Source organism: Numida meleagris, chromosome 12 (assembly GCF_002078875.1).
Source record: "Numida meleagris isolate 19003 breed g44 Domestic line chromosome 12, NumMel1.0, whole genome shotgun sequence".
NCBI classification, from domain to species: domain Eukaryota; kingdom Metazoa; phylum Chordata; class Aves; order Galliformes; family Numididae; genus Numida; species Numida meleagris.
The window spans coordinates 17,367,074-17,392,794 of NC_034420.1; the positions used below are offsets into that span (position 1 = coordinate 17,367,074).

The 25,721-nt window shown below is 42.9% G+C and overlaps 1 protein-coding gene across 2 annotated transcripts; it reads right to left on the reverse strand.

The window, feature by feature from the left end:
- LARS (leucyl-tRNA synthetase) lies at window positions 1,485-25,707 on the reverse strand. Of its 2 annotated transcripts, none has more exons than XM_021410961.1 (32): window positions 25,399-25,707; window positions 24,272-24,390; window positions 22,782-22,869; window positions 22,051-22,131; window positions 21,480-21,620; window positions 20,952-21,113; window positions 20,183-20,295; window positions 19,751-19,814; window positions 19,171-19,238; window positions 18,590-18,815; window positions 18,299-18,386; window positions 18,118-18,194; window positions 17,424-17,477; window positions 16,337-16,477; window positions 15,787-15,864; window positions 14,850-14,935; window positions 14,690-14,755; window positions 14,516-14,598; window positions 13,760-13,898; window positions 12,071-12,283; window positions 11,410-11,467; window positions 10,522-10,585; window positions 9,731-9,914; window positions 9,392-9,482; window positions 8,488-8,628; window positions 7,796-7,936; window positions 7,584-7,694; window positions 6,690-6,800; window positions 5,245-5,349; window positions 4,022-4,117; window positions 2,937-3,069; window positions 1,485-1,918 (listed from the first exon to the last, which is right to left on the reverse strand). In XM_021410961.1, the coding sequence occupies exons 1-32, from the start codon at window positions 25,402-25,404 to the stop codon at window positions 1,713-1,715; spliced, it is 3,534 nt and encodes a 1,177-aa protein (XP_021266636.1). In that variant the 5' UTR covers window positions 25,405-25,707; the 3' UTR covers window positions 1,485-1,712. The 2 variants fall into 2 exon arrangements, with proteins under 2 accessions (XP_021266636.1, XP_021266637.1); XM_021410962.1 differs by lacking the exon at window positions 25,399-25,707 and adding an exon at window positions 25,156-25,307 and having other exon boundaries at window positions 1,713-1,918.

Here is a 25,721-nt window from a genome sequence, read left to right on the forward strand (position 1 = left end):
TAACTGAGAAACAAAGGTTTGAAAACATGTTAAGATCGCAAACGTTTACTTACGTGTGTCCAACACCACGGCTGTGCCCCGCAGCCTGCGGGTGGGTTCAGCGCCGTCACCGCGCGGTGCAGGGCAGAGCGGAGCCGCAGGGTGGGCATGGCACTGCACAGCGTGGGCACAGCAGGCCAGGGGCCCTGGGAGCGTGCTGTGCATCAGACAGGAGTGTGGTCCCATCCTGTAGAGCCTCTGCCCTGCTCTTACACCTTGTGCACGCCCACCCCACACAATGGGGGTCGGGAGCCGGAGCCGAAGCACACTGCAGGCACGCGCTGACCCCAGTCCCCTCACATAACAGACCTGGGAAAGCGACACGATCCCCACTCTAAGACAAGAGATCCATCTGCCGCCCAAGGAATAAAATGTGAAAAGAAGCAGACTTTCCCCCTGTTGGATGCTTATCTTCTGCCTATGGCAGAAAAGTTGCAGGGAGGGGGGAGCTGGGGCTGCCCCGGAGCCCCACACGGAGCCCAGCGCCTGCGCAGCGCTCCCAGTGCCACGCACACAGCGCACGGGACGTCCTGCACTGACCTGCCCATGGCCCCGCGCTGCTCAGCACCGATGGAGCCACAGAATGCTGCCCACCTCTGTGCCCAGAACTCGCACCAAAGGCCAGGCAGTGCTTCTAACGTGGGGAGGCAGCACAAAGAGAAACTGTTACTGCTTTAAACAAAACAACGATCCTGCACAGGCCGCTGCTGCCACAGTCAATAATTCTCTCTTCTGCTAGGAGAACCTGCGGGGATTAATAAACTCTGAACTGAATTCCTGAGCAAGAGGGGATCCCACACCAGAAACATGTTACTGTAGCATGATGTGCAATGGTGAGCAGTTATTCCCATCACCCAAATGGTTTCTATATGGATTTCTATAATTATCATTTCTAATGGTAACCAAAGATCAGCTCCTCACTTCAGCCACTGCTTCAGAGCAGAAGAGGAGCTCCCAGCTGCAGGGACCGCGCGGGCAGGAGGGGGCAGCCCAGGGGCAGCAGGGCAGCGCTGACAGCACCTGGAGCAGCACTGCCCTCCATTCCGAGAGACACGGTCTGCAGTCCCGCAGAAGAATTCTTAACCTTTCCCTTTAAAATAGATCTATGAACAGCTTTATGAGAAAAAGCAAAGTCAGGCTTTAGCCCTCATTTTAAAAGCTAGGAAGCACGGAAGTTTTCATACTTAACTTTTACCTCCAAGTTCACCACTACTGAGCTGCTTCTGACCCAGGGGCCCACGCAGTAATGCCCTCGTGGTGTTCAGTCACTCGTGCCATTGAAAAGCAAAGTACTGAAGTTCACAAGTGACTTTTCTCCCCGTTAGAGGAGATTTACAACCAACCTCTGGATCCCAGTCTGGCTGGGAGAGAGAGGAGTGCTCAACCTGATACACGAGAACGCTTCAGAGCACACAGGCCCCAGCTGGAAAGGAAGACTTGCCACATTAATGTTTGGGAAAATTGTTTATTTTCAAAAAACCCAAAGGGTCAGAGGAAAATAATTTCGCTGTATCCATAAAGAGTAGGGATTAATTTGCATGCAAAATGGGGATTTTTTTGTGGGCTTTTTTCTTTTTTTTTCAAGAACAAATTCACATCTTTCTTTGTTACAAATACTTTCAAAGTCACTCTAAGAACTCTCACTGCCAGGGATCAAGCTGCACGCAGGCAGTTTAATGAACCAGATAAACAATGGTGTCACCAATGTCCCTCACCAGGCCGCTCTCTGTGACGCAGACGCGTTTCTCAGCCAGGTCGATGTGGAAGATGGCTTGCTCTGGGATAGCAGTTTTCTCTGCTTCTTCTTTGCCAAGGACTGGAACACGGCGAGGCCCAAGTACCGGATCATCAAACCTCATCAGCTTCACTTTGGAGAGATCTGCAATCAGACGGCCAGCTCATGAGGACACGGGCTCTACACACAAGCTGTGACACCGACCGAATTCATCAAAACAACACTAACACGTGGTACTTCTAAAATATCTTCTCCAACGAAATACATTCTCATTAAGACTTAAACCCATTACAAAGATGTCATCCAGTGGCCACAGAGCAAGCTGCAGTATAGACAGCATCTCTGTCTTCTTTATCTCCAAGTCCCACGAGCACGTTCCAAGCACTACACTTGCCTTTTTGTTCTCGTGTCAGCTGTGAGTGAATGAGCAGTGCCTTTGTTTTCTGAGGAATTAACTTCAGACACTGGGGGAAAGGGGCAGGTGAGAATTTTTGTGAAATACAATTCCCTTTTAAAATTCCCAGCAACAGAAGATTGCTAAGCAAACCAGAAAAAACCCACTGTGAAGCCCAGGATCTTTCAGTAACGCCTTCCTCCGAGCACAGCCCTTCACTTCTGTGCACCGACAGAACAGTGACACCTTCTGGAAGAGACGCAGAGCTGGAAAGAGTCACTTCCCAACTGTTTCAACATATTCACCTTGCAGCAGGGCATTACATATGCATATACATCTACTATATATACAGCACATTTCCCTCTGCATGCATTTTGCTACACAGGTTATCATGTACTCCTCCCTGTGTGCACCACCATCCATCAGTAGTTGTCTTTGTTTGACAGATAAACATTAATGCAAACACGAGCTGCAGAAAAATGAGGAAAGAAAAGATTTCTCTGCTGTCAGCTTTTGGATTAAGCCCAGGTTTCCGTTAACATCCAGTTCTACAGTGATTTAGATTGGTTCCACTCTTGCTTTCTGCACTCCTCAACAAAAACACAGCTGCTGTTCCCTTAGGAAGGCTACTTGTTTCTGCCTGGAGGCCTTTCTCTGAGCCATGGCTGCACCTGCACTGTGGCATTGACTCAGCAGCTCTGCCCCTGCCCCACATGGAAATGTTAACCTACTCAGCATGGGCAGCTGTACATCAGCGCCAGCATTTACCTTTGATGCCTCTGTCCATCTTCATCAGGCGCCTGATCACAGTCTCTCTATTATCTCCTTGCCTAATTTCAATTTTTGTAGAGAAGTGGCCATTCGATGGTTGAGGGTTCACCAAAAACACAGACACGCTTGGCTGTAAGGAAGTTAATAAAAGATTGAAGGAGAATCCATGTTTGTGATCCATGACTTATTTCCTCTAAGCAACTAAACCAAACCAACCACCCATCAACAAGTATTCTGGGCAGACTGCCCGCAGCGAGAAGCAGCAAATGCCAGGGGTAGAATGCAAACACTGACACAAATCTTCAGAATATATGCTGTAGGATACATAACATTTTAGGACATATTTAGGGGAAAAAAAAATCAAAGAAATTTTTACTGTTGAAAAGTATTAGAGCTAGAAATATTCATGCACGTCACTGCTCTTGTTGCATTTCACCGATCTCATGCATTGCTCACCAGCTCTCTCAGAATTCCACGACAGAGCTGGAAGAATACTTCTCAAGTACTTGATTAGTATGCAGCTGAATGCAATTTATTAGCCCGTCATAAACTAACAGAAGAACACTGAAAATATTAACAATACTATAGAAATCAGCAAATGAAGTTTCACAGGGAAGCTTATAATGCCTTACAGCAAGTACAGCACCACCAGAAGCTGTAACAGCAGAGAAATGAAATTCAGACCAGCAGAATCAGGAGTTCTCAGTTCTCAGTATTTTTTGGCCTATGTTTTAGCTGGAACACAGTCTGCCTTATCTGCAGATGGTAGGCAAGGCACGTGGCTGAACGAGACAGATACGCTGATGCTCAAGTCACCCATTTTTAACAGCCTTCCAGTCGGCACAATTTAAAGATTTGATGTGAAGTGCCCGAAGGCCAAGATACAATCATTGGCACACTTACAGCAGTATATGTAGAAAAGAAATAGAACTCCTTCAGTAAATGTTTCCTGTTTTGAAGGGGTGTTAGGTTAAGGGCAAAAATTCCTATTTACATCTGAGTAAGCTTGCAAATGGCATAGCTGTGGGTTTGTTTGTACTCAAGTTTTCAGACCTCCAATATCTGTTTTTTTTGTTGTTTACCTCAGTTCTGAATACAGAGAACGGTTTTCCAGGACAGCACTCTTCTTTTATTTTATCTTCTGCTTCAGAAGCAAACTTCACTTCAATGTGATCCAGCTGCAGGAAGGTGGGCAGGGAGAAGGGAGGGAATCGAGAGGAGTTTGATCATTTCGGAGGGAATAAGAGGAGTCACCAGACCTCCACGCACTTCAAGGCTGCACCAACATTCTCTGTGTCCACTGCTCAACAAGCTGCAATTTCTCATCTTTTCTAAAACTGGGGGTAGGGAATGGGGGAGAATGAGGAGGGCAGAATGCTGACACATTCTCTAAGTCTGAGATCAGCAGAGCTGGGAGGGATGGCTTCCCTTGGCTTGCCAAATCACATTCTGTACAGGTAACTCCTTCTGATTATAGGTCAACAAACAGCGTGGCTCATTTGCAGCAACAGCACGTGCACATTAAATACAGATTAAACTTGACAACCCCACAGTAAACCCCATGTCTTTTGTGGCAGAGCCCATAGCCAGGCAGCTCCCAGCTCACCCAGAAACACGGAGTAATTATGCCAAGGTTCTGAAAGTGACAACCCCTGCTAGACTTTGTGTGATAGAGCAGTTCCATTCTTACGTATCTCTACGTATCTCCTGCATGAAAGCCCCCTCATGCAGCAGGACATCTCCTCCTTCCAGAGCTTAGCGTTGGTAGCAAATTTATAGGTATTTTTAAAACAGGTACTGCTTGCTCTCGATTTTGTTCTGACGTAGGACAAATCCAATAGACTCACTTTTATTTGATACTGCACAATTTAGAACAGTGAAGTTCTAGAGTTTATATTTTTGAAATGTCTAAATCCTGAAACAAGCTGTTTCTCATAAACCTGCCCAAGCTATCCCCTCATTTAAGTACTCTGATCATCATACTAAGCTGGAATAACTTCCTCTAGACTGCCATTTGACTTCATAACGGTTTTAAATGCCCCGCCCAGATTCAGCTCCTTGAAGAGGGCCAAGTAACCTGCTAGAGTTCACAAGCGCCACTGTAAGAGTCTGAGGATTTGAAGTTAGGAACTGTGATCATTCTTACCAGCGATGCCTGTAAACATGTCCTCATTCCTTCAGTTGAAAAACTGAAGATAACAGTTCGGTCAGAGAAAAGCATCTCCTCAGAAGTGGCACTGGAAAGCCTGGTCCTCCAGCTATCCCACTAAGAATCAAGTAATGAGTGTGTCAAGTATCTACTAACCTCCAGGGAATTTGTCAGATAGACAATATTCTCCATGAGCACTGCCCGTTCATCAAATTCCAGCTCCAGATCAAGAACACGTGAACCATTCTTCTCGAGGTTTTCCTGCCAAAGGAAGAAATGGATTAAAACCATCTAATACAGCAAGATGATGCTTCAAAATTGCAATCTACATTAGTCATGAAAAGAAGAGGCTTTAAAATATGCAAGCTCTCTGCTGGCACAATATGCTAGCATAGAAGCAATAATTCTCCTGTAACAGGGTATCTTCTACAGGGAGCTAGTGACACTGATGGGAGGAGTAAGAGCAATTATAACACATCTTTAAGACAGAATTCAGAAGGTGTTTTATATTCTGTCACTTGTAATCTCCATTTAATGTGCGAGTTGAGAATTCTCCCAGTAAGTCAGCATTTCAGTGCTGTTTCACAGCAGGAAATTCAGTCTTATGACCTAGTTTAGAATAAAGAACAAGCACACAACAGCTGAACATGTTCACCACAGTTATAGAACAGTTCTCTGCAGGGAAATAACAACCACTTTATATGTTAACATAAAGGTAAATTAATTAGTATAGAAAACCAACGGCAACAGTAACAATAGCCAAAGTATTAAAAGCAATAGAACCACCACTTTTTTACTTATTTTACTGAAGTAAAACAGAATTTCCTCTTTGGAATTTAATTAGTCTCTTGCTTCCATGCAGCCAGTCAGCTGTCTGCTCTGAAGCTCTGCTTCATCACACGCAGTGTGGCCATGGTTCCCTCATCAGTCTAACATGCAAGGCTGCCTGCACTAACAATGAATTGCTTCCCTTCGTAAATCACAAAGGCTTATCTTCTGACAAATAGGAAGCACAAGCAGAAATGCTTCTTATGCCCTGGCTCTGCTGAATAATCTGTTTCAGAGAACAACATACTGGTCTAGGGAATCTGAGCTCATGTGTCTATGTATTTATATGCAATCACTTACTGCTCTTCTTTCAAAGCACAGGGATGAATTCTTGGGTAAGTCTCAGCATGCCAACCCATTCCCTGCATGCAGCAGAATCATTAACAATTGCCAGGCTAAGGACATCAAAAAACAGGGACATCTCAGACCTGATCTGCTTGTATAACTGAAAGTTTGGCTGATCTGTTGCAAATACACGAGCCGATCTAATAAAATACTACCTCTTTTTTACAAATTTCTCTTACGCAGGAAGCCTCATAGCAGCTGCTTTGTGCTCTCCTTTCCTCTGAAGGCTCGTTTTAGGCTACTTTCCAGTAGCTCTACGTCTCTCTTGTACTGGGAGGCCCAGAACTGGACACGGTATTACAGGTGTGTCCTCACCAGTGCAGAACAGAGCGGAAGGATCGAGTCCCTCAACTTGCTGAGGGTACTTTGTGCAGGGTCAGGATAACATCAGCCTTCTTCTACAGGAGAGCTGTCCCTCTGACACTTACCTTAATCATGGCAACAAAAGGCATAACCTTCTTCATGTACTTCTTCAGCTCTGGCAAGGCATTAAGCTCACTGGCAATTACTTTATTGTCTGGCAGTTGACCTCCAGTGACCTAAATATTAATGAATATCCATTAAGTACAGGGATCAGAAGGAAAAAAAAACAAATCACACAACACTTGCCTGTCAGTATCATATATCCTTGATGCTTTACCAAAATACCATCAAGGACTGTTATCACTGACTCCACACAATACTCCAAAGACAAGTTCCACATGAGGAATACAGATTTAATTCAATATTGCAAGCTGTAAGCATCCTGACTGTAAGGTATCAGCCACAATGCTGAGGATGAGGCTCATCAGCAAGGCAGAAGCCACTCAGCAGCCTCTGTGTCAGAAACACATGTTTTTCCACTTCCAGGGAAGTGAATTTCTTCCACTTATGACACGTGTACTGCATTTCAGCATATTGCTTGCAACCTCACTGAAGAGCATACGCCTAATTAAAAATCAGAAAACACCTCTAAGCCCACTTGTGTAGTAAGGCAACATTAATCTCTTGGTCAGTAAGATTTCCTCAGAAACACTGCTGGGAAAGACAACATTTGAAAGGCTATCCACTTGTAAATGAGAAGAAGGAACACAGGCTCATTTTTACTCAAAAACTGCCAAAAGCAACAAGGACATACTGTGAAATCAATGACACCACGGAACATTCTCATTAAGCATCAAAATTCATTGGATATTTGTAAAAGTATAAAAGAAATTTAGACTACCTCACTTTATATTTAAGTCATTCGGTAACAAATTACAGCTTACAAGCTTCTTTACAGAGAAGAGAGTGCACAAAAAAGGAGAGAAGCAGCCCAAAGAAAGCCACGTAAGAACAACCACCTGATAGTGCTCGCGCAGCACCGACAAGGCGGTGTGTTGCCAGGGCGGGTAGCTCTTGGCTACGTAGATGGTGCAGTGGGAAGGCTTCTGGGAAGGCTCCTTAGCACCTTTCTGAGGAAAGAAAGGAAAAATACATAACATCAGGAGGGAGCTTTGAGGCAATGCAGAACCATCAAGCGTGCACACTCGAAAGATGACCCGGTACACTTCACCTTTCCTTTCACAGGTGCCATGTAGCCCTTGAGACGGAGTCGGAGGTCGTGAGCTGCTTCCATGAGGTACTGAGAAGAGCCAATTAATACCTCGTCCACAGGGCCAGCTACCGGCCAGGAAGCCTTCATGATGGAATCGGGCTTTTAAGAAAGGAAGAAGTTACAACGCGTTATCTCTGCGCATGTATCTGGTGACAGAAGTTCAGGCAGTTTGAACCTCGGTGAGCACTCCTCCATTACTCAGTTGTAAAGGAGTAAGAATACAGCCAACACGCACTTATCTGTGTTACTTATACAAGCACGCCTGCCACACAGATGCATAACTTCACTTGCAAGCACAACATTTACTTCCCCAATTTACCTGACAACACAAAAAAGAAAGCTGTTCCACACACGGACGTAGGAATATTTCCTTATCAGATTAATTTTAGATCACCTCTTTGTGAGAAGATAGTCGGCGTGACTTCCATTAAAGCTACCTGTATCTTTACAGTAACCTTGAAGACGCAGGTTAACTCCACAGACCTGCTGCCACACACAGCGTCCTATCATGGCAATCCATACATTAATATCATAGGACAGATGTTTCTTCTACTTGCAAACAAATGAAATCCACAAGTCTGACATCAGCCTAAAAATCAGTGAAACCTTAGATCTGAATCAAATGACAAAACAGAAACATACATTAGTACCTTTCCCAGCAGTGACCAGACGTGCTCACATAGGTGGGGACAGATAGGAGCCAAGAGCAGAGTCTGAACTTCAATGAACTGAAACACCAGCTCTCTGTGCATCCCTTCTATCGCCAGCTCACGATATTTATCTTTTGCTGCCTGAAAGAAAGCCGTGTCACCACCATTAACACACTGACTGCCACAGAGAAGCACTCGATGGAAAGATCAGCCAGCTGTTTCCTCTAATACGCTTTCAGAACGTAAGAAGCTTAGCACTCAAAAATGAATTATTAGAAGCAGTGTATTTTTCTCAAGTATCTGACTGTGAATATGTCAGCTGACTTCACATTAAAAAAGTACCTTATTAGAAATGTTAATTAGAACAGATATAAAAGACCCTGAATTACCTTCATAGATACTAATAAGTACAAAGAAGAGCAATGAATATGATCTATCATTATGCATACAATTCAGCCTATTTAACCCTATTCCCAAATATCATAAAAAAAACACATAAAAGAGCATCTGTAATTCGTTAGGTGAAGTGGAATGGTTCTGCAGACACTCTGGAGATATGGTTTATAGAATATATCAAAACACACTCAATTTCCAGAAAATTTTGCTGTTATCTGGATTACTTATGGAGAGTTCCTTATTGAAAAGGACCTAGGGACAGGAAGCACTCTTCTCAATAGCATCTATTTGCAACATCATAGGTGTCTTCCTCCCGGCCTCCGCAAAACACCACAAACAGACCTTTATGATTTCAGATTAAGTCTATCTAATTGGTCTTGTTTCTTGATATAACTCAAATTCCAATTCAGCTGTCTGGTTAAGGATCAGAGACATCAGGATCAAAAGAAATCCACACAAAGCAATAAATGTCAAGTGTTAGTTTTCTACAGCTAACGAGAGCTCCTACCTGAAATTCAAAGAAGCCAGTTTTCAGAGCTTCCTTAAACAACATCTTCTCATAATTCTGGTCTGTCTTCTTTATGCCTGCATTCATTTCACTAGGGAGGAAAGTGAAAACATCAATATTGCACAGTCCACTCCACTTAACAGGAACACTGCGTAAAACAACACTACAAATGCAATAGTATGACACAATCACTTTGCCTCTTCTGAAAGTGAATAAAATATTGTTTTTAATATAAGTTAATGAATTCCATAAAACAACTACAAAGACGATCTTTGCAAGAAAAAAATAAAACAGAAAGCCAGCTTGTACCATGCTGTATTATTAGCCTTTGTACAGTACCTGGCAAAGACTCTGTCATTGAAGGTGTTGGCAGGACCACTTCTTAAGCTGTCTCTGTTTGCAATCATCTCCTTTACCCATTCCACCCAAGTGTAGAGACGAAGAATCCCAGCATCAGCCATGGCTTCCACAAAGTTGGCATCTTCAACAGTGTCCCCAGCATCAGCCAAGGCTAAACGCATTCCTGAGGGAAACGGCATTAACTAGCAGGGCTGGTATGCAACTAGCTGGTAGATATGGATGCAGGAGGCAAGGGATCGGTGACAACTAGCTTTTAATTCCATGTTAACATAAATGCAAAATTAAGTTACCAATTGCCTGGCCAACTAGAGACATGTATCAAAAGATGCACTTTACCCAAGGAGTGGAACACTTTTCCTTAGGAAGCAAATCAGATAGACAGCAAGAACCAAGAGCCTAGCACAGTCACAGCTCAGAAGGAAAAACAAAGAAGACAGCCACCAGGAGGATGCAAGAGGGAACGTGGCACGCAGGAACGCACACACTGTGCATCAGCAGCATTTGGCTGATGATTTGATCTCCAGTATGTATGGGTGAAATAAGCACCTTCCAGAAGACCTCAGCCTGGGAGAAGGTCTTTATTTAAACAGATGTCCCAATAATGCACATCCCAGTTTTCTAAACACAGTTCAGCTTTTCAAACAAAACCAGCTGGTAGGTTTATTGCAATGCAGTACTCCAATATACCCACTGCTCCTCTGAGAGCAAAACATGAATTCTCGTCATTTTGGCATCACTGGAAAAACAGAGACAGGTCAGAACGAACTTACCATCTGCAGAAAACTTGTCCACAGCTTGACTTAGGGTAAGGAAGTTGCCCGTAGATTTAGACATCTGAAAGAAATAGAAGAACTTTGGTTTTCTCATATATCCACTCTGCTGCTAGACAAGCAAGCAGACAGAACAAGAGTTTGGGGAAAACACTAAGAAAGTATTTTCTCATGAATTAGAGCAAAGGAGCTTTGGTAAATCTGAACTAGATCACACTGCAAAACAGACAGAACTTCACAAGTACAGATCTGTTCCAGAACACTGAGCTCAGCTTGTGACTCGGGCAAGCTGTGGAACTACAAAGGTACCCGAACACTGAACTCCTGGAAGCTGCAGCTGCTTCATGGATCATTTGGGTTCCACATCAGACATTCTGATCATCCTGCATCAGTTTTTCAAGAAGGATCAAGGTGGCTTTTTTGGTTTCACATCAGACAATCTCTAAGGCCAAATTCCTAGGCTCAGGTACTTCTACATTCAATCAAATTCAGTTTCAGAACTCGTATGCATTAGCAAGTTATTCACACAAACTCTCCTCTCCTTATACTGACTCCAGACCTTAAAGCTAAAACGTAGAATGACTTTTGTTGTTTTACTACATTATCCTAAAACTTTACAGAAATTCACTGAAGTCTTCACTAAACCAATCAAGTCATACAAGAGCTAACAGAAGAATGTTAAGCAGCATCAGAGAAACATCAATTTCTGTTCTTCCAGTTACCTCTGGTGAATGAAAACTTGGAATTTAACAGTGAAAGAATTAGAATTTTTCTTATTTCCTCCTTTTATCTTCCCATTTTTTTTGTTTTGTTTTTTTTGTTTGAGTCTGGCTGGCAAGCACCTATTTTGACAACCACAAGTAATTCATACACAGAACCTCACTGTACCTTTTCAGAATTGAGAAGGAGATGCCCATTTGCTCTTACAGCTACTGGCCATTTTTCTCTGTTTGAAGATAAGATACAAAGCACATTATAAAGTAAATACATTTTCTCTTTTGAAAAAATAACTAATGTTTTATGTTCCAGTTAGGGATGAACACCTTAAGTAGAATCTTCAAGAAAGTATCTGGGAGGTGTCTTAAAAATTAAGAAATCAAGGCGTGTATTTGAAAATGAGAACTACAATGTAAGGCTAGAGCTTACCACTGCTGAAATGCAAAGCAGGGAGCCTTGCATCCACACTTATATTTCATTTACCTCCTCTTCCTCTATTCAGGTATATACCATTTAAAAGTCAGCCATTAGCATTGCCCAACAGCACTAGGTAGAGCTATCCTGTTTCCTGTTCTCAGTTCTACATCTACCAAAGGAGGAAGCAGACTTAATTAATATTCAACATCAGGAAATAGCTTTTCCTATAGAGTTTTATACAGCATTTAAAGAGATGTTCAGGGAAATATAAACAGTGTTCTCATGCACAGGAACTACATCTTGCTAAGAGTCTGTCATGGTTTTTGTTACTGGTATTCCACATCATAACATCGTGCAGGGCAGGGTCTGCAGCCTTACCTCCTGCACAGCTGCCCTGCCTCATTCCCAAACTTACCTCTGATCTGACCACATTGCCACATGATTATAGAGGTAGTATGACAGGTGATTTGGAACAAGATCTTTGCCAGACACTCTGAGATCCACAGGATACCAAAACTCAAACTCCTCCTTTAGCTTGTCCAACTTCTCTTTTGGAATCTCTGTTTTAGGAAACGGAGCTGCCTTGAAGAAGATGTAATCCCAAACTTCTTTGCTCATTTGATGCGCTCTGCAAGTTTGAATGAAGATACTGCTGAGCCTGCACTACAGATACCTTTCATTCTACACAGAGTTTTATTTCTGGCTTCTCACAACTTCAGAGGAGTCCACCAGATACTACTTAGCATATATCTCAAACCAAATAATTTCCAACCTAGATAAACATCGATGGTAAACCATCTTTTAACATCTACTAAGGTGCTTCGCCCTGGATTATGCAGAGTGGAACACAGACTGGATCCAAAGCACTTTCTGTACATATTAAACAACTAGTTCAAACGACAGACAATAACACCAGTCTAAAACACTCTTATATGCAACACTTCACTGCTTTATCTCTGCTATTTATTGTTCTATGCTTTAAATTACTAGTGTGTGCTGTGACCTTGCTTCTACGTTTAGCACTAAGGATGTTTATCTGAATGATAATTCATGTGCCATAAAGCCCTTACTTACCATACCCACAGAGTAAAAAGTATTTGCTAACAGTAAGAAGAAAGATGTCATCCACTCATGTAATAGCACACTGTAATTGTACGTACTTAATCATATTAGATCTGTAATTCAGTGCTAAGGATGATCACTTCAAAGTTTGTTTCCAAGCATGACTAGTATGTTGGTAAGCTCTCTGTAATTAGAAAGGTTCAAACCTAAATGAAAGCCTTCCAGAATTACTTCCATCTGTAAGCACACTACTTTGGAAATGCTTTTCACATTAGTTATAGCATCAAAAAAGGCATGTTGCAATTCCACAATGTGTGAACTAGTCCAGAAAGTAGCTCAGAAAATAGGCAAAATGAGAGCGTAAGATTCAAGGCAAGAATGCCAGTGAGTTGGGTTTTGTGGTTTTTGTTTGTTTTAAATTCCAGACCAGCTGTGCTATCTCTCTCTGACACCTGTCACTGGAAGTTCAGGCATCCCATCTAAAAGGTCACAGATCAGTTCTGAGAGCTATTTCAGTACAAATGCTTTGTCCCTCTTAACTTTGAAAGCTTCCACATAGGGGCTGTGGATAAAAGAGGGCTTTAAGCTTGTAAGAGTTACCAACTTTTAATGCAGTAACAAAACTTGAGTGTTGATCTTGTGCACTGTGTACATCGAACCATAAAATTCTTCACAGCTGTAAAGCAGTCTCTCAGCAAGAACTGAGATGCTTCAGCAGCCACTGAAATAAATCACTCAAACACCTGGGGAGGACCACTTCAAGGCAAGTCCGACACGTACTAAAAAATGTGATCTACTTCATGTGCAGTTCTGCTTTCAAGGACATTCCTCCCCTTCTCTCTGGGGACAGTACTACGTTCTCTTTCCTTTATTTTTCTGCTACACCATTGCTTTAACTCAGCTAACAGCAAGTTAAGTTTTGATGATGATGCTTCTAAAACACAAAAGCAAAGCATCAGCCTGCTTGGCAAGTCTTTGTCAAGAGCAACTCAGAAGAGAATCACACAATTAAATGGGCAAACTGGTGTTTCATTCTCCTTACCTGATGCCTAGAGGAGATTCTCCCTGGCCTCTCAGGTTACCTCCCTGTAACAGATGAGCAACTGTGTAGTAGGCCATGTAGATTGTGGAGTCTGAGAGAGACTCTATCAGCCACTGCTCATCCCAAGGCAAACGGGTACCTGGAAGAGGCAGAAGCCAGGTATCAGTCGGTACCACCCCTGCCTGCAGGGTTGACAAGTATGACACTCAAGCATACATTAGCAGTTCATGACTTCCAATGGAATTGCTCTCTTTCACTCCCTCTTCGCAAGGACTCATGCTTACACTTTCATCTGTGCATTCAAAAACTCTTATCCAAGAGAAAATACATGCTGTTTTGGTTCCCGGCTTTTTAACTGGACTGCCAAATAAATTTTAGCTTGTGATTATTTGCTGTGGTTTATAATTCATCTAGAAGAGCTGACCCATGTCGAGCTGCACCTACTTTCATAGTTCGCAGGCTACACACGCTGAAGGCTAGTCACCATTTAAGGAGAACGCCAAAGAAATGGTCATCAGTTTCTTCTCCTGAGATCCCTTCCAAAATAACCACCCAAGAAAAAAAAGCTAGATCACATGAGTTCACAAGACACAGTGCGCCTTCTCTGGGATGCTGTGTCTAGATTTAAGTAGGTTAAATCTGCTCTATGCTTAACTATACCCTTTTCAATCCTAGGCAGCACTTCAGCCTTTCAAATCATGTTAACGAATACCATGCTTACGAATCACCAAGTGAGAAAAGGAGTGCTTTGCCTACCTAAGCCATATGTCCTGGAGCATGCATGCTCTTGTAGCCAACCTAAAGTAGCTTCAAAATTTCTCCTTGTCTCTTCACAAAACCTGGGAGAAATAAGCTGTTAATAACTACTCCTCTCAGAACACCACCAGCAGCAAACAACCACTCCTCTTTACACCTGCTTTTATAACTTACGTCTCCAGTTGTTTCAAGCACTCTGATGCCTGTTTCTTCCAGTCCACTTCACCATAATCTAAATACCTGTGGTCAGAAAAAGTTTATTGTAAAAAGAAAAAACGCCATAACTTGGATATAAATTGACAGTGACTTTTAACTACAGCTTTACTTCACTCACCACTGGTCACAGAGGGCCACGACACATTCATCAGCTGACCTTGACATCACTTGCTTCTCAGGTTCCATATAAATCATGGCTTCATCCTATGAGAAGAGATGTTACACACCTGAAAGGGCAATAAAGCTAAGATCTAAGTACTTTACAAAGTCTTGCAAATCCTCACATTTCACTAAAAAGTATATCATCTGAATTCTAGTCTGTTTTACAGCATTCCTTGCATGGCTTCATTACTGCACTGCCTCTCTGCCTCAGCATTTCCTTCAGGAAAATGAGGATGATATTTGACTATGTACCTCTCAGATGTGTCAGTTCACATAATTTTGTGAAGAACATCTCCATGTGTGATGAAAAGGAGGACAGAAGCAAGAAAAAATTACTTATTAATCATGGCTCTACCAGTTACTGTTTTTTTGGTTTTTTTTTTTGTAGAGTTATTCTTAACAGAATCTAAAATGTATCACATAAGTGTCACAGCTAGTAAGTAAAAAAAAAAAAACACAAGATGGGGGAAAGCAAAGAAAAACAGAACTGGAGTGCTACCTTCACAGACCATACAGCATGAAATAGTATGAAGTGCTATATTATAATCTGAAGATCACAATCCTGCAACAACAGGCAAATCCTGACTAACAGATGCCTCTCCCACTTGCTGTCCTCATCAGGAAAATATTACTGGGGTTCATTTTTCAGTTACCACTCTTCCTTCTCTGCTTGATGAACCCAAGAAAGGGGTGTCTGCATAAAGCTGATATCCTTTACTTTTATTTGAAGAAGACTTACAGTTCAGATACTACATTCTCAGTATCTTTACAAGTATATCAAAGACCATAATCAGACCAAAATACTTCCTAGATAAGGTTGTGAGATAAAGCAGAGAAGAAGAGGTCTCTGCCTTAGCTATCCATCCCACATAGGTATGCTTACTACTACATACATTATCCACCATCATCTTCTGTATACGTTTCTTGACGTCTTGAACTTTTTGTCCTTTGAATCCATCCACCAACATTACCTATAAAAGATGAGTCAGAAGAGTTTGTTCACTTTAAGTTAACAAGAAAGAGGTGCAGGAGATCTTCAGACCCAGCAGTAATTGCTATTTATTTGTTATCCCTGAGAAGCAAAAATAGGAAGCAAGCTTCTGTTTTTTGGAGATTTTTGTTTATTTGTTGGGGTGGTTTGCTTTGTTTCGTTTGTTTTGGTTTTATTTGGTTGGGTTTTTTTTTTTTCAATAGACAATCTTCTTTACCTAAAAAATTGTATATGTGCCAGCATGCACACAGGCAATCCCACAAGGCTAGGCAGAAATTCAAATTGTTGCCAGCTTACAAGAAAAGACCTGAGCAGTATGTCACAGTAAGCCTACATGTAAGTATAGACAGCAAAAATAAAGTTGCTATCTTTTCATATCGGTTTCCAAATCAACACTTGCAACAACACTGATCACCATAATCACACTAAGCAAGATTGCCTTTATTACTTACTCCCTCGTAAAACGCTTTAAGGTATACTCTCTCCTTGGCCTCAGCAAGTTTCTCTCTGTCATTCTGGCTCTGGATTTTGAGCTCGTCACAGATGAATGGAGCACAAAGGTTGCCATAACCTGGGACTTCAATGATGGGCACCTGAGAATTAACAAAACAGTGTCAGGTATTTCTTTCAAATCATCTCAATGTAATAAAATCTACACAAGAGTTTGTCTCCCAGATTTCATTTCAGGAGAAGAGATGTGCTGAATTGAATAAGAGAAATATTTTTGTCCTGGTTTGCAGCTGACATAGGAGTTTGAACAAGAGATGACAAAGGGGAAAAAAGGCAATTTTTACTTGTTACGTAAAAGTGTTGCATGATAGCTGGGCAAAAAACAGTGCTGAACAGCCCTAGTGACAGCAGCTGGTGCCAGGGCAATGGCCAAGTTCTACTGCACCGAGCTACTCTGTGTACACTTACAGCATCTATCGCTAATTGGGTTTCACAGGCATTTACAAAGCACTGCTGCAACTCCACTGATTAGGTCAACAATTCCTGATAGTCTCAGGACCCCTCAGCTGCTCTCCCACAGGAAATAACCCAGTTTCATCTCCTCGTATCATGCCAGTATTACATTGTACCAGCACTGAAGCTGGTCCACAGAAGCAAAGGCGACACAGAACACTGGGATGGCTTTATCCGTAACCTATGTTTTCCAACAAAAACTGATTCAGCCATGAGTTTGCATTAAGAGTTAAGTAGCTTCAGTCCTTTCCACCTTGCCTTGAAGACAAGGTTATTACTGTAACCAATAGGCTATCAGGAGAACGATGCACTGCATTCTCCAAAATAATAATTCCCACTAAAAAAAAAAAATTTTGTATATCTGTTATAGCACAGAAAAAAAATATCTTGACTGTAACTCCTAACAGACCACATATGACAACTGTAAGAAAACATGAAAACATCGCTCTAAGCCTCCCAGCTGAAGAGAACTGCAGACAAAGATCCTGGAAGGGACGCAGCACTCTGGCACGTTTCTCATCAGCGAGCACAACGCCACGATGTGCACTGCAGATGCAGCCATGTGGGTGTACTCACCGGTTCAAACGGCAGGACCATTTCATCTTTGATACCATACTTCCCTCTGAGAGCCTTTGAAAGTGAAGGGGAAAAAAAAAAAACACAACATATGAATGGAAGAAAAAAATTACCTTAGGTTTTTATCCGTTCACAAGGTCTTTTGCATACATAGTATTTTCTACAAAAGAGACAAAACTGCTGCTCTGCCTGCTCACTGCTTCTCACATCTGACTTGAATCTGCTTAATTTTCAGGTGACTCTATCAGAATGTGTACATACCTAAAGATGGGGAAAAAACATTATCACCGAAAATGAGTGGAACAAAAATTCAGCAGCCAGTGACAGCTGTTCAGACACTGATGCACTTTTGAAGCTGTAACAGCAACAGCTACTCTAAGATTCATTTGAAATTCATATAGAGTTCTCATCTCAAATTCATTTCCACAACAGGGATTTCTGTTTCACCGGCACTCCTCTTCTGCACATTAAGACAAAAGCAACACAATTCTCACTCAAAATCTTTCTTGAAGACAGAAGAAAAACCTGACTAAGCTCAGCTAGTTTTAACTTCATTTAACTACACTGATTTGAAGTTAGAGATGGCAGAACTCCAATTAAAGGGAGTTTTGTTTTACCCACTGAATATCCACTTTTGTCCCTCCAGGCTTTGGAAAGGAAATAAAAACAGAAATGACTGAGAGAAGAGACTGACCTGTTTTTTCTTCAGATCTCTCAGGGCTGCAATGTCATCCGGAGAATCAGAGGGGACACTTGTTACCACTCCCGTTCCTTGACAAAGAAAAAGGTACAACAGATAAAATGATCAGTCAGCACACTGAATGCACAACGTGCGCCAAGCAGACTTCGACACAAAGCTGCTGCTGCAACATTACCTTTATCTTCCTTGATTGTGAGCATGGGAAGAGCATACACAACTTTGTAGCTGGTGAGAGGTGCAGAAAGTGCAGCGCCAAGAATCTCCTATGTAGGGCAGAGGAATATAATTACAGAAAAAGAGCACTTCTCCAGCCCGAGTAAGCTCTTCTTGCTGATACTCATTTAAACTTGCTGGGTTCATCTACCAAAAGCAGATTTACATTTTCTTTATAAGTAGAATTCTACCACCACCTGTATAAGCTTCACAGAAATAAACGGACTTGGCCAGCAAGCTGCAAGATGCTTACTTCTCCCATCAGTTCCTTGACAACAGGTACAACTCCATTGTCTTTTGTAAAGCCCTGGTAAGACATGTTCCTGGCAGCTCTTTGGGTACAGATAAAGATTTCCCCGTTCACAGTCTCAAAGCCGATGTACTTCATATCTGGGCGGACCCAGCAGTTGGTCTGTCCAAACATGGTCTCTGGTCTGAGCGTAGCAGCCACCAAGAAGATATTTTTTCCTCTCAGGCCACTGGTGGGGGGGAAAAGTATTTTAAGTCACCAAAATAAAAACATTCAGAGTAACACAAAACACGCTCTCAAGCCAATGTGAACTATCGGTTACATTTCCTAAGTGACTCATTAAATCCAGAGCAGGGCTTGCTTCTCACTTGTGCACAACTGTTTGCTTTTAACGTCTTTTTGCTTTAATGTCTGCGTTCCACACAGCTTAATGAATACAGCAGCTCAAAGCAGAGACCAAGTTCGTGAAGCGACAGAAGTAACAGGATGAAATTAAGACCCGCATTAGGCAAACTAGACTAATTTAATGTTCACTTTTTGGCCATAAGAGGGATCTTCCTTGCCATTAGGAATTCAAGACCTACCTTAATTTTGCTGGATAAGGATCTAACACCTTCATTTTTATTAGAGTGTATTCTTGAGGTCCAACACCCTGCAGTTCACATAAACAGTGCAGCAATCAATATACAAAGTTGACTCAAGCAGTAAAGAAAATAGACTGTTCTGTAGTAACCTAACCTAAATGCTACTTAAGGCAACAGCGCTTTCTTCAAAGTAAATCATAACTCCACTGAAACAAATGGCTGCTTAGTAAAACCCAGACTGAAAAGAGGGGATCTATTTTATACTTCTGTCCAAAAATTTACTCATGAAAGCAGCTCAGCAACATAAAAAAAGCTTATTTGTTTCAACAGATAGATATACTGTAGTGATGCTGATAGCACAAATTGCCAAATAGTCACAGGGAACAGCTACAATAGAAAATATTACCTGCAGTTCAAGATAAGTATTCTCAGTAGTGGAGTTCACTCAATTTTCCCCATGTACCAACAGTTGAGAACAGGCAGTTTGGTACGTATAAAATACATTTTGCTTCAAGATACACTTTTTCCTTTCAGTAGATAAGAACCATAAGCAATGCATGAAAACAACCAAGAACAATACCTCTCCTGTTTGCCTGTCATGATCCATGCAAGGCTGCCCATCTTTTGGAGAATAAATTGTGTACCTAAAAAAAAGTATATGTTCATAATCTATAGATAAATAAAAATTACCTTTATCAAAGGGAGAACCCCAAAGCATATCTTCAAATTCTGCTTAACTCTCTATCCAGTGACACCAATGACAAGTTATTGTACGAGCTGTCAGTACTGATTTAACCTTGAGCTGACAGCTATGGTAGAACTAAAACACAAGCAGACTATCTCACAAACACTGCTAGCACAATAAGCACTCTACCTTTCCATGTCTAGAGGGTATTTGAAATAAAAGCCTTTTAGTTTGAGTTATGAACACGTTCTGGCAACATGTCACAGCGTTCCATCTTTCGTAAAGCCCAGTTTATCCATATTTACAATAAATTCAGAGTATTCTTACCGTTTCCCAAACTTAATCTTATTTCTTTCTTTTAATGTTAGGAACTGCCATCGCACAAAGGAATCATAGTAAGGATTAACATCTGTGGTAATGAAAGAACGCCTCCAATCCACCTGGAAATGCATAGAAGTCTCTACTGAGTACATAAACAAATTTAAGGAACCACAAAACAGTTAAACTAATTGTAAAAGTAAAAAGAAGTACGCAGCACACTGAGGGTGCATGCTTAAAAAGGTAGTTAGGCAGTCTGTGTGCACAGTCTTTGAGACTGACGTGTACGACTCCAGGCCTTGTCTGCTGAACGTGATTTTAGAAGTTTTGTAGTAGTTTTAACCAATCACCAAAGCTAAATTTCAGCATTGCTTTTTCTTCTCTCAGTATGTCTCTGTTTTTAAAAATTTATTGTCAGTAGGACAAATTCTTCACGCAGCATCGCGTCATTACTCTTCCTAAAACTACTGTCAGTGCTGACTACAGAACAGTAACTTAATACAGAAACAGGAAAAGAACGCCCTAATTCCTTCACTTGATTCTTGTTTCAAGGAGTGACTGACACACAGCTCATATTCCATAGACAAAAAAGCATTTAATGATCACACAAGACTATTAAAAGATTAATAATTCCATAAATACTAGAAACACTTCTGGAATAATGTCACCATTGTGCCGATGATTTCGAGTCCCAAAGGAACAGAACCGCATCCATAAGTGTAATATCAACACGAATACGGCTGCTTTCAGAACTGAGTTTTATATTTCTAACAGTTACCTTTAATCCCATACTTTTCAGATCCTGGACAGCAAGGGGAGGGAAATAATCCAGCCAGTGCTCAGCTTCAGAAAAACTGACCACTTCTTCATCAGAAAGACCCAAAGACTTCATGATGCCCCACTGGTATTTGGAAGAACCGGTCTTGGCAGCAGCTTTACTCTGACAGGACAATTGCAATAAGAAAAAACAGTACACGTTCTCACGTTGACAATATCTGCATATGCTTTTTTTCGCCCTCTGTTAAAATGTTGTTTCTATTTCCAGACATAGAAGTTAATATGAACATTCTAGTTCACAGCAGTGCACCATAAAGTTTTCACATAAGAAAATGCTATCTCTGGAACCATGCAGCTGATGCATTTTTCCTCAAGTCAACATTAAAAGTACAGAGCTATCTTGGAAAAAACAGTCTAAAGATCTGCATCATGTTTCTCTCTGAGGAGCATGAAGGAGGGAAAACAGGCTGTACTGCACAACTAGACGTTTTGAGAGCATAGCTACCAATCCTTGTGAAATCAACTTTACCTTTTTCCCTTTTGCTTTGTCTTTGATGATAATCTCTTCATCTTTTCTAGCAGAGCTTTCTTCCTCCTCTTCCTCCTCATCAGGAAATTCAGGTGGGCAGCCGTATAACTCCATTTCTCTTTTGAGCTTATCTGCACAAGCCTAAATAGAGTTATTGGTGGTCTGTCAGCACTTTTCCATATCTGTGACTGAAGCAATTATTAAAGACTGATTTTTACTCTAACATCGTGCATTGCCCTACAACACAAACTTTTTCTAGACATTGTGTCAGCTTCTAGGAGAGCCTTCTAGTTGAAGAAAGCCCGCGATGGCAGGAAGATGTTCACAGTGAGGATTTACTTGCAAACAAAAAACTCTGCTTGAACTGAATCTTGAAACATTTCATTTTCTTGAAAGTCATACTGCATAGTTCAAGTAAAGCACACATCGTTGTTACAAAGTCAGGTTTCAAATCGCACTGTCTTGATAAAGCTTTGAATAAATTACCATGATGTTCTGCATAGACAGTAAGCAATGCTCCACATACTTCTAAGAACAGAAAGCATGAGGAAAAGTCCTCAGCAAGTCCTACCTTTATGGGCATCCCAGTGCAGTGCAGACCAAATGGGAACAAACAGCTCTTCCCCTTCAACCTCTGATAACCAACTGCAAACTGCATAAAGTGGAAAAATGAAAAGAGAATGGCAAAAAGTTAAATCAGTACCCTTCCTGAAAACTAAATGCAATTCCTTCCTCCCACTAAGCTATCGAAAGGCAGATGCACGCAGCAGGCAGCACCCACAAAGGTGCTGAAGGAAATAAAGGTGCAAATACATCCTGCTACCAGGTCTGCACTGCCTGGCCACAGAAGGACAAACCTGCCAATCTTTTCCAGGAGGCTGTTTTAGACTACAGAAGAATGCAAAGAGATGGATTTTGTGGAATCCTATCCACGAGTATCTAAAGCTTGTTAACACAGGAAACACAGCACTGTATTTACAAATAAAGAGGGCAATAGGGTTCTCTTATGCCAATCAGCAGTTAGACAAGCAATAAGCAGCAACATCTCCTAAAAACATCCATTCTCTGAAAGAACAGGAGACGCCTGTAGTCCAGTTTCCTAGAATTATACAAGTTATATGCAGCCCTCTTCTTCCCCCAGACAGTAATATTTCTATTGAAAATATAGGAAAAATAAGGAAGTTCGAATACATAATCTTTAAATCTACAAAGTACTCAGGGAGGCATTCTATTAGCTACAAAGTAGCACTAGCTATTTTAAAAGTAGCATTTAAAGGTGTTAGCAAAGGAAATTTTTTTTACCTCACATTTGGATAAAGAAAACGTGTGTCCCAGGTGAAGTCGGCCATTCATGTAGGGGTAAGGAAAAGTAACAAAGTACTTCCCTTTACTGAGAAAAAATTCAAAGAATAAAAACATCCAATGTAATTAGCTTTTAAAGTGAGCATCAAGAAAAGCATAAATAACACAGTTAACATCTCCATATGTTTGGGCATTATCAGCATACAGTAACATCAGAATAATTTGCATCTTGCAATAACATCAGTCTGATTTTAAACCACTGTTATACCAACAGGTTTTGTCGCCTTATAAAACACCCTCATAGCTTCATAGGACTGACATCACAAAGAAGCTTTGAATTAGATGCAACACCTTCCCAGATGTACAAAGTTCTAGTTCTGATTCTGTAAACCAACTGCTGCAAAGGCTTAGAGAAGTCATTCATTTTATCTCCCACTGTCTGAGTTCAACTCTTCCACCCAAACACTGCATATAACCACTCGATAATAATCAACCATAACATTGCTGCACAGCATTTTGAATATAGATTACTGACCTTCCAAAACACCTACAATAACTTCTAGATCATCAGGACGTTGGCAATGACTGCCTCCATCTTTGCACTCTACCTCTAACCCATGGCTTGCACGTACCCTTCTGATACTACCACTGATTTATCAACACACAAGAACAAAAGCTAAGTCATTTCTTTGCCTGCAAAATATTACAGTTTAAGAAGGTGTTGTATGCTAGAGCACTTGAGTTATTATATAGGAAAGTCAAACTAAACCAAGATAAGAAATAACTCATGCTGCCAAGGTCATCGTTTTTTCACTATGATACCCACTCAGGCCACTAGTGCTGTTCCACAAGTCTTTCCACACTGTAAACAGCATCAATTCTATTGATTTGGGAGGGATTCAGCTCCCAAGCACGCTAAACATTTCCACGTCTTCAGGCTTAAACAGGTTTCTCAGGGTTATTCAGGCAGAAATAAAACCAGGAAACACACCTGGTCTACTGCAATCTCTATGCCAAGAGAAACAGGCCAGCCTGCATCAGGACCCAAGCCGTATGATAAATGACCTTCCTTGGTGAAGCAGAGCAAGTACGTGCCTTCTGAATGACCTCACCTCAAACAGAGGAGCTGTGCTTCTAACGAGGGGGGGGGGGGGGGAGGTCATTCCTTAACCTCTCACTTAATCACATCGGAAAAGCTCCTCTGTGTCAGAGAGCAGAAGTCTCTAAGAAGAGTCTCACTTTTAAAATCTCAGAGAGCACTGATACCACCAAGGAATAGGGGACAGATTTTTTTCATTGCCACTGGGACCGGACCAGCAAATGTTCACCACTACTTTATGCCAACTTAACACACAGATACCTTCACCTGATCAAAGAGCATTACTGACTCACAGGAAGACCCTTTTTCTTCCCTGGATAACAATGGGAAAAAAAATGCTCCCTGGAAAAATAAATAAAGAAATAAACTGTGCAAGAAAATATAACACTACCTCTTTTGGTTCTGCGCATCCAAAGCGTTGATCTCAAAGACTCGCTCATCGTCCCACTTCTGCTGAATCTCCTTCTCAATTTTCTTCAGGAAGTCGACTTTTGCAGTCCCCTTCCGTTCCTGTTAAACGCAGAGGAGCACAAGTCGGCACAAAGGGGCTAACAAACACACAACCCACTGCACGGCAACCCCAGGTCATTTTGTTACTGGGTATCCTCGCTCTACAGCACAATTGCAAGTGCTTCTCCGGAATCCGTATGCCGCAGCATCACCTCCACACAGTACCACGAATGCCACCAGCCGCTCCCTGCCCTCGCTCTGCCTCCTGAACCGCGGCCAGCGCCGCGAGGACGGGGCTCGCGCCTCTCCCCGAGGCAAAGCACGGCCCGGCAGCCAGCACAGCACGCGGCTGCCTCGCTACCCAACCCCTGACCTTACTAGCCGCTAACAAACGCAAAACGATGCCTGAACCGGGCACACGCGGAAGCGTTTAAAGCATAAATGAGCAGAACCGCGTAGCTCTACGTTTGCTCCGTCTCCGGACGGCCGCGCAGCCACCCCACGGCGCTGCAAGCGGACGGGAGCGGTGCTGCCCGCAGCGGGGAGGGCGGCAGGCGGCCGGGGGTGGGAAGCTTTTCAGGGAGCGTATTTTAAATTCCAGCAGCCTTCCAACCCCAACGCGAGGTGTCACACGGAGCTTCTCCGCGTTTCCGTACCGCGGAGCGCACTGCCGTGACGGAGGACACGCAGCACCCGCTCCTGCGCTAGGGCAGAACCCGCCCTTCCTCACGCAGACGGGGTCTGCGGACAACGACAAGGCACCGCGGCAAATTACGGCCGAGAAGAAACGCGAAGGCGAAGCCACAACGTAACGGGCGGCTCTACCTCACGCCGGACACCGCGCACCCCGCGGCCGCGTCCCAACCGCACCCGCGCGCAGCGCTGCGGGACGGCGCTCCGCCCTCAGAGCCGCGCGGTTCTTCCGAAGGCGCTGCCCAACGGCACGGGCACCCGGAGCCACGCGAGGCGCCGACACCGCCACGCGCAGCCGCAGGTGCCGGGTCCCCGCTGCCGCCCGGAGCCGAGGGGAGCACGAGGCGCGGCCGAACGGAACGCCGTTCCACTCACCGCCATACTGCTGCCGGGTGCGCCGTGCTTGACGGGAGGGGAACGCTGCGCCCCGCCCCGCGGACGCAGCGTACGGCGGCGGGACCGTACCACTGCAGCGGGGCCGGGGCCGCCTGCTGGGAGCTGTGCACCGAGGGGGACCTGCGGGCCGGATGCGGAACCCCAGCTCCTTACAGAAAGGCGCCTTACGAGAAAGTGAATAAAAATAACACCGGCTCTGCCCGTCTCACGGCAGCTAGCCGAGCCCCCGCGCCCCACCCTATTTTACGCGCGGCTGCACGCGGCCCCTTTAAGAGCTCCCCCAAACATGTCGCCCCGCGGTT